This window comes from Diadema setosum, chromosome 15 (genome assembly GCF_964275005.1).
Source record: "Diadema setosum chromosome 15, eeDiaSeto1, whole genome shotgun sequence".
Taxonomy (NCBI): Eukaryota; Metazoa; Echinodermata; class Echinoidea; order Diadematoida; family Diadematidae; genus Diadema; species Diadema setosum.
This window is the reverse complement of record NC_092699.1, coordinates 35,190,317-35,199,541: the sequence shown is the minus strand read 5'-3', so window position 1 is coordinate 35,199,541 and position 9,225 is coordinate 35,190,317. Positions and strand designations below refer to the sequence as shown.

At 37.2% G+C, this 9,225-nt stretch overlaps 1 protein-coding gene across 1 annotated transcript; it reads left to right on the top strand.

The window, feature by feature from the left end:
- The first annotated feature begins 4,589 nt into the window (after positions 1 to 4,589).
- On the top strand, positions 4,590 to 7,854 carry LOC140239001 (uncharacterized). The gene is made up of 2 exons (XM_072318897.1): positions 4,590 to 4,719; positions 6,454 to 7,854. The coding sequence occupies exon 2, from the start codon at positions 6,517 to 6,519 to the stop codon at positions 7,087 to 7,089; it is 573 nt and encodes a 190-aa protein (XP_072174998.1). The 5' UTR covers positions 4,590 to 4,719; positions 6,454 to 6,516; the 3' UTR covers positions 7,090 to 7,854.
- Positions 7,855 to 9,225: the final 1,371 nt, after the last annotated feature.

Genomic DNA, 9,225 nt, shown 5'->3' with positions numbered 1-9,225 from the left:
TTGTATAATTTTTTTTACTATGTGTGTGTGTGTGTGCATGTGTGCGGTATTATGTATACAATAATGATTTATCGTGTGGTAAGCATGCATGTTTGTGTTCTCTCTAAAAAAAAATCAAGTGAAAATATTCACTCTTAAAAGAGTGAAAACAAAGAAGAGTGAATTTTCACTCATTTTGGAGTGACCTCAGGGATCACTCGAAGATTTTGGAGTGATCCCTGAGGTCACTCTAAAACGAGTGAAAATTAACATTTTCACTCAAAATTCACTCCAATTTCACTCTAAATTCACTCTTTTTTGTATTCACTCTTTTAGGAGTGAATATTTTCACTCGATTTTTTTTTTATTTTTTTAGAGAGTTGGCCAACGACTTTGTATATAATGTTGTTGATTAGTACGTCTCTTTATTGAATTGATCTTTTGGATACATTCCATAATCTATCATCAAAAATTAACCCTTTTATTATAGTCAAACTAGACTCACGCTAAGTTTCTCTCCTGCACACATCTCCCTGGCTTTTAGGTCGTCTACTATGCTAACATTACTGTTGATCATTGTTGCTATACTGTCATTGTATCTCGTCGTGCCTCCGCCATAAAATGGCGGTGGAGACATTACGTTTCCGGGTCGTGTCATTGAGTCGTCCGTCCGTCCGTCTGTCATCGATTTTGCGAACCTAAAAGCACCGTTGGTATAATAGTACGTATATACTTTGAGTGGACGAACTTTTGGACGCACACGCTGTGGAGGGAAAAGGTCATAGGTCATGGTCAAATTCCGAAATTTCACTATTTCCCCCATATCTCAACATAATGCCTGATAGTGTTTTTCATGAAACCTTGTGCATGTATATTATCTTATCACCAGGTATGTAAAATAGTAAATTCTCTATCTATAGAGAAAGTTTTAGGCCATAGGTCAGAGGTCAAAGGTAAAGTGGTATAATGCTCAAATTTTCATACTCTCCGCATGGTTTCTGCTGCCCCTGAGAGTACGTATTGCTAGTGTAGTCCTTCATTTCGTACTCCACAGGTAGATGAAGTCTGAATTAAAAAAAACTGTTCCGCCATTCTCCGCAACTGTCTTCCCTTGAGTGAGTTGTGGTCCCTCCCCCCCCCACACACACACACACAATCCTTCCCCTCTTCCAGCGATTGACTCAGGGGAAAAACATCTCGTTACCCCCTTCTATGCCCACATACCAAAAGAGAATCCTGTAAATGAGACGGTCATAGCATGCGATATGTGTGATATATTGATGTCATCACCAATCAAGGTCATGGCATATATACATGCGTACAATATTATACCTTGCATCATTATGTCTTAATCCCACCCGAGAGAAATGATTAGCATTGCAGCTGCGTCAAATTTCTGGCTTGTGCCATTCATCGTGGAAGAGACAGACGACATAGCCAGAGGTTGCGGGGCCACAGCTGCAGAGCCAGAAAGGTGTGTATACCATGTGAGCACTCTCGCACGCTCACGACATAATTATGTTTACTGTTCAGTGTTCAGTCATGAAAAACCAGCATTTTGCTGCTGATTTTTGCGGCCAGCGGTTTTTTTTTTTTCTGCACGATATGATGTGAGTAACGATAATGCATTTTCGTTATTTTTTCCATTTGTTTTTGCTTGTCTTTGTTTCTGTGCGTTGTTAGCGATTTCAAACCAGTTCTTTCGCACTCCTGGTGTTGGAAGCTTGCATGAACCGAAAGAGAAACAGAACATCTTGGATGCCATGGGCTGCTTAATTCAACTCATTTTAATTCAGCTTAATTCAGTGTTGGTGTATTCAAAACATATAGGCCTAACGAGGGCCAAAAACTCAATTGCTTGAAGCTACAAGTGACAGGAAGGGCATATACTATTGATAATAATAGTGCACAACAGTCAGAACGTACACACGCGATTATTATTTTGAATCATAAAAGAGAATACTCTGTATAAAGATATCATATTGTATCAATGCTGCGTTATTTATCGTAATGAACAATAAATCAATTATACTGATATCTCTACTTTCATAACACAAGCCATATCTTTTTAATCATTTTTTTCGTTAAAACGGTATGTAACCATTATAAAAGGGTAAGTGATGCCGCCTCCTCAAAGGCAGAATAAATGATAAATCGCAGTCAGGCAGTGCGGATGTACAAAAGTATAATATTCGAACACTCCGATGTAAGGGTGTGAAACAACTTGGACAGCAATTAAAATACACCACTTCTGTCTCTCTGTCAAATTTTGATAATTATTGTTCAGAAATGTAGTGTTGGTGTGATTTAGTTTGCAATAACCATCCCATAGACATGCAAGGGCGGGCCGAGGGGTGTGGTGGGGGAATGAAGACCACCCCCCCCCCGACACACACTTTTCCCTTGGCTCTTGACAAAATGTCATACTACAGCATATCATGATGACACATAATTACATTATGATTACATTATGATGATAACATAATAATAGAGTAACTACATTACGTTAAAATAATATGTCAACGTAAACGCAGTGATGCTGAATAAATTATTGATTGTAAGGCAGACTGGCAGAGAAAGTCAAGATTGAGTCGTCATTATTATTTTACCATGTTTACAGAAAGAATGATTTGCTCCAAGTGCACATTGACAGAATGTGAAGAAAGGGTTAGTAAGATCTGGAACCAAACGAGATAATTGCAATAATACTATCCTGATTATTGAGATGACGTTATTGCTTTTCCGTTATTGATGGACAGGTTTCCACTGGAGCTGTCATTAAGATTGAATGAGGATGGAATGAGGGTTAATAAAGCTGACAATCTCTATACCACTCATGTCCAAATAGTCAAAGTCCTCAACATCTGTCCTCATGTTTGCATCTCACAATTAGTAATGATTACTGAATGAACACGTTTAGGAGCAGGCATGAATGTGACAAAACGACTGAACGAACCTCCACATCTGCAACATCACCATTAATAGGATAATCCTAATTCCCTATAACGCAATACCACTTGCAATGTGAAACAAAACGGCACTCGGGAGACTAGTCAGTAGATTTGCTATCTACTCTTTAACCCTAGGATAATCCATGATAGAAATGCACTACTTGTACAATGGTGTATACACAAACTAATTTCATAATTGCAACTACAATGATGCCAGCATTCCATACGCAGATATACGAGAAAGTATGTAGTCCTAATATGAAATAAGAAAGCTGTTGTTGTTATAGAAGTAGAAGAAGTTGTATAGAGAAAGGAAGAATATAGGAGAATGAGGAAAATGCTGAAGATGGGGAGAAATATTTGCGTGTGACGTTTTAGACAGGAAATTCGTTTTGTCAATTTCTCTTATGCTATAGAGTTGCATGTATGCGAAAAGGTTTTTTACAAAGCTAAAAAGCGTGAAGGTTAAGATAATCCGGCAAATTCATATATTTCATCACACTCTCCACAATCACGCTGCGGACTGCTTATACGGCCGCAATATTATTTAGATAAAAGGTGATCTGTACCAATAATGTTTCCTCTCATTCTTTTGAAAGAAAGGAGAGATGTTTATACATTGCAGTTTGTCATGGTTATCTGTATGATGCTCGTTTCGAGACTTTTCTTATGAATATTCTGGGTTGTTTGCTGTTTGTTTGTATTTTACATCATTTGTGTTATACCTGATAAAATCTGGTAGCTGATATAACATTGAGGTAAAGCAAAATGCATGTACACTTGTTGCTGGTAATTCATGATACTTATTAAGTTGGTCAGAAATTTTCCTCGAAAATTTAAGTCTTGATTGTTTTTTTGTTTTGTTTTTTATCGAGTGACAATTCAAAAGTGTCCTCCTTTTACTTATAGATGAATTACGAAAATGTTTTGTACTCATGACGGGTTGTTAATTCTCCCTCCGTCTAAAAACAAACAAACATGGATTGCTCTTATTTTAAAAGAAGAAATATATTGATTTGGTCCTAATGTATTTTCATGCATTTTGCTAAAATCTACATTACACGTTCCTCGTGCTCCTTATGGGATAAGTTTAGTTAACGTAGACATGTATGAGTAATACGTCTAATCTTTTATTTGAGTTAAAATAGTGGATTATAGACTTATACAAGTTCAAATTACTTGAATCTTCATGGATTTTTCTTTTTACTTTAAAATGCCACTTATATTCTTTTACATTGAAAGCTTGAGTTAAAAGCAAAGGCTCAAATGGAACATGTAAGGGGAAAGACTTTTTTTCATTAGGAGATTGTATACTAAAGAAAAACTCGAGCAAAAATTACTAAAGAAGAATTAACTTGATTAATATTTTCCTCAGTGTAGATAAGTTTGTAAATCCTGCATTGTTGCTCAGTTAACTGACCTCGGAAGACTGAGAAAATGGTAGGACGCCTGGCCGCCCCTTTTCATTCCAGTATATTCCTATTTACTTGGATACCTCCACAATAAGACCGGACAAGGTTTTCGACTTCTTTGTTCACTACTGGGCCATCTATTGTGATTATTGCGTAATAAAGAAAGTCGTATGCAAATTGCGCACTGTGACGTGAGCAGTGGTACGCAGTGCGCTGCTTTGCATGAGCTGCAACCCTGCCTTAACAACAGCATAGAAATAATACCGGTCTACTGAAGCCCACATCGGAGACAACATACTGGAATAAATCATCTTTACTTGACTTTTTCTCGGATATCTCAGAAACCTGTTATCTATTGGTACTTACACCATGGACTGGTAAGTAAATTCATATTCCGACACAATTCCACACTGCATAAATGTCATCCATCAGCGAGGTTAACTGGTAGATGTTTGGAGTTAAGCGTGCGCCATTTTTTGCCGTCACTCAGCCACACTGAAATGCATGTTGTACTTTCTTACCTCCTTTGAGATTCAGAATCCTCCTACCAGCGTGTTCTCAATGGTGCGGAGAATTCAAAATGCATTATGAATGTGTTCGAAAGTCTTCTCGTTTGTTTGAATAACCTGTATTCATGTAATGCGACAATCCATGAGATACTTACTGTTTAATACGAGTGAGAAAGGCCACTGCGCTTATCATTAATTTGCGGCTAAGTACGTATGGCGCTACAGAGACTCAAAGGCGTTTATCTTTTTAGAATACTCTTGACTTGAATCAGGAGTGATACAGACAGAATGACATTGCCTTGCGTACAGTTCGAGACCTGGGCAAATTGATGTTGATAGATATTCATATTTGTATGTATAATAACTGATGAGACATCTGTGCATAAACTCAGAATTAAGCAATATTTGAATGGGCAGAGGTTTGTTTCTCATGCTGTGTGATTTCCAGAAAGAAAGACGCAGTAAGGTTTAACAGAAAAAACCCAAACAAACAAACGAGTACAAAAACAAGTGTATCAATAAAATACGCAAACGCATGGAAAATTACAATCAAAGAATGACATCAATACGTCGATGAATCATATTTGATTTTCTCAGTTTTCGCAACATATGGTGGAGAAAGAAAAAAACCCAAAACGATGTAAATGTAGGGCCTACAATCATGTATGTAGTCTGACCGATTGATGCCAAAGAACTCTCTAATATACACTCAGCATTGATTGACTGCAGTACCCCTTATGCACGCTGATTGATGTGATATCTTATATGACTGTGCAACTGACACATGTTCTCACCAAAATCAATATGTTTTCTTTCCATATGGGGACACGCAATCATAGATTTATCACGAAACGGTTACGTGTACTGTTGTACGTGCCCAAAACGGTATTACTTATATAGTTCTCAAAGCATGACAGTTAGAAAACACATTAACGATAATACATGCAACACGATTAAAAAAAATGTCTCAGGAGTGTGAAGTATTATACTATGTATGTGCATGTACACTGAATATGTGGTACACGTGAATAGACCTCAAGATTACCGTTGTATGTACACAATGTACAGTGTCTATGAATAAATACAGTGTATATAATTGTATATAAATATATTGTATATGATATAATGTACAATGTATGTACAATGTACACATGTTGTATGTGTGGATTATATTATATACAAAAGTGTACGTGCGTATCCTTCCATGTCTCAATTTCTACACAGTTTTGTAAGTTATTAAATTGAACATAAAAACATAGTGTTCTGTGCCCATCACATGAAGGCAGAGGGAAGCCCGGAAAAATTGATACTTGCGGTTATTGTTAAGGTTATTATTTCTTTGTCTATATTGAAGCTCTTTTCGTTTCCATTTCTTTCTTTTTTAAACTCAGGAGCGTTCAAAAAGAAGCAAAATGTATACACTTCAGTTCATTTCAAATTTTGCATGTGTTTGCAACCTACAAAGACTTAAACATTATGGGCTTTTTAATTTAACTGTATAGTTTCGCGTTATGATTTTAATCTACTGCAAAAAAATGTTTATATTTGTAACATGATCTGTAGCTTACTTTTTGTATTATCATTCATTTTCTGTTTCTTCAGATAATCGCACTGGTCATGCTGATGGTTGTTTCCTGATAACATCGAAGAAAGACACCAATTACCATGGCAACCGAAATATTCTTCCTCCTCCTCTCGTGCCTGCTGGCCAGCCTCGTAGCCGAAAGCCACGCCCAGACTTACGCCTTTAACGTCTCCAGCACCTCCATTGGTTCCTCGAGCTGCGTGCTCACCTGGCTCCTACCCAGCGACTTCTCACTGGCGGACTCCTACCGCATCACGGTCGCGGACGAGGCGAGCAACGTCGTCATCAACATCACCATCGCCTCGGTGAGCACGTCAACGTACACGCTGACGGGCCTCACTTTCTCGACGTACCACAACGCCACCGTGGCGACCCTTGACGTCGGCGGCTCGGTTGTCGGCAGCGACTATCTGTACTTCTTGACCAGATACGACCCGTGGAACTTCCGAGCCCTTTGCGCGATCGGCGTCGTCGGCGGGATCCTGTTAATCCTCATCATTGTCAAAGCCGCCATTATCATTTACAAACCTGACAAGAAGGCCGACAAATGGCGGCAGGAGATTCTGGTAACCAAGCAACAGGAAAGGGAAGAACGCAAAAAGAAGATGTCCTCCCAGCCAGCTGTTGGAGTAGGAGATGAGCTTCCGGTCTAGGGGGTCACTTCCGAACCTGATGAATGTGACTGAATATTTCATATGCTATTTTGCAATTCTCCTCACAAAGAATTTCTAGTGGATTGCGATTCTATAACTTGTGTTACCTACCCTCCTCAAAAGAGACTCGTGTCAATACAACTTGATTGCCCTTTACTTTTTTTTTTTAACCGCTTTGTTCTTGAGAGAAAAAATATACTTTGCTTCAGGGCAGGATGTGGACAAGAGTTTCCCTCAGAGACAGAGTAGCAACGGAAAAGAGAATATAGTAGATTCTCATTAATCTCTTCACTATTTCAAACTTTTTCTTTATGTAAGCAAGGGTTTAATCAGAGATGAGTGGATATGAGTGGAATTCATTGCGATCAACTATCAAATGTAAAAAAATACGTTTCATAGAACTGAGAAACTCAAAGGACAGATATCTTTATTCGAGATTGTGCAATAATCAATATTTCCTTTCAGTATCTTCTCTTCAATTTCCTATCAGTATCTCCTTACAGATTTTAATGTATCTTTATTGTAAACTATATTCATGTATTTCAGTATGTCAGACACTAGCTAAACTTGACAACATGCACATTTCAAAGAGATTATTCGTGTGGTGACACATTTGCTCCTGCAACAGTTGCTTCGGTCTTATTTTTTTCCAAGGACTTACTAGGGTTAGGATCAGAGGGTTGTGACAGGGTTTTAGATTTAGTTTGATGTGAAGATTAGGATGAGGGTTATGTCTGTTGGTAGAATTCATGTTTGGTTTAATTAGCGTGCAGATGTTTTGCGGGAGCAATTGAAGAGTTTGTTTGCAAAAACCGATAAGTCCATATTTGCCAAATGGAGATATTTGCGATTAAAGGTCAAGAAAAATACAGAGAACAATAAGAAAATTTTTTGATTCTTTTGACCATAAATTCAAAAATATACCTTTATATGTAGTGACCAATATATCATTTAAAAGGTATTATTTTTCACATTATGACAGAGATCGTACTTCAAAATCTTCAAAAATGGACTTATCGGTTTTTGCAAACAAACCCTTCAATTGTTGCAAAAAAGAAAAAAAAATCAGGAGCGAAGGGAAAATCCAGTCCAAAAATAAGTTAGTCTGACAAAAAAAGAATAAAATGTTACGAGTTCAACGGTAAAAAATTTGACTGAAATCGGATGAACAATAAGGAAGTTATGAAATTTTGAAGTTTTGCTAACTTCTGCAAACAGTTCTTGTACAGTGTATATGAATATGCAAATGAGTTAGCTGACCATGTCATAACCTCACATTTTCCATTGATCGTGTACAAAAAGCGACGAAATTTCAATGTTTCTGTCATTGAAATGTGAAACATGATGTTATTCCTGGTTGAATAACTTCACAATCGTGATACATGTATATCAGGATTTGAGTCTCGGGCATAATTACGTTTGAATGAAAAACTAGAAATTTCAACATTTTATACACAAACTGTATGGCAAGTTGTGAGGGAATGACATGCTCGCTTTGCCATTTGCATATTCATGTTGACCATTCATGAACTGTTTCCTAAAAAATTAGCGAAATTTCAAAATGTCATAACTTCCTTATTTTTCATCCGATTTCGATCAAAATTTTATTGTTGAACTCGTAATATTTTATTCTTTCTTATTAGATTAACTTATATTTGGACTGGATTTCCCCTCCAATCACCGGTTCTGAGTATAGTTTGAAAGATGGTGATACTCCTCAAATCCTGTATTGAGTTTTCGTAGAATGTAAATTGTTCATTGCGAGCATGCGCTGTGGTCGTTTGCATGAGCTTTAATCGGAAGAAAGCGTGCTTTGTTGTGATTGTTTTGTTTTTCCTACACTATAAATACGAGGATCGATGCACTCAAATCTTTTGATTCAGGAACAGTAATATACAAGTTGTAACATGTTGGCCCTTCTATTTACGACAATCTCATGAAGTACTTGCACAGTAAGTCTATGAACTATTCATAATGTCCATTTTCTTGTTAACTCAGAGGCGTGGTACAATGTTTTTTTCGGGTGTTTTTTTTTTTCTCTTTTTCCTCCGCTTAACCTGACATAACTTCTTTTGTGTGTATATTTATTTGTACTTATGCATGCAATTTCTCATATTTGTATATATAAGAAATACA

What these genes read in the sequence shown, in the direction of transcription:
- LOC140239001 (XM_072318897.1), top strand. Translation starts at nt 6,517, where the DNA reads ATGGCAACCGAAATATTCTTCCTCCTCCTCTCGTGCCTGCTGGCCAGC.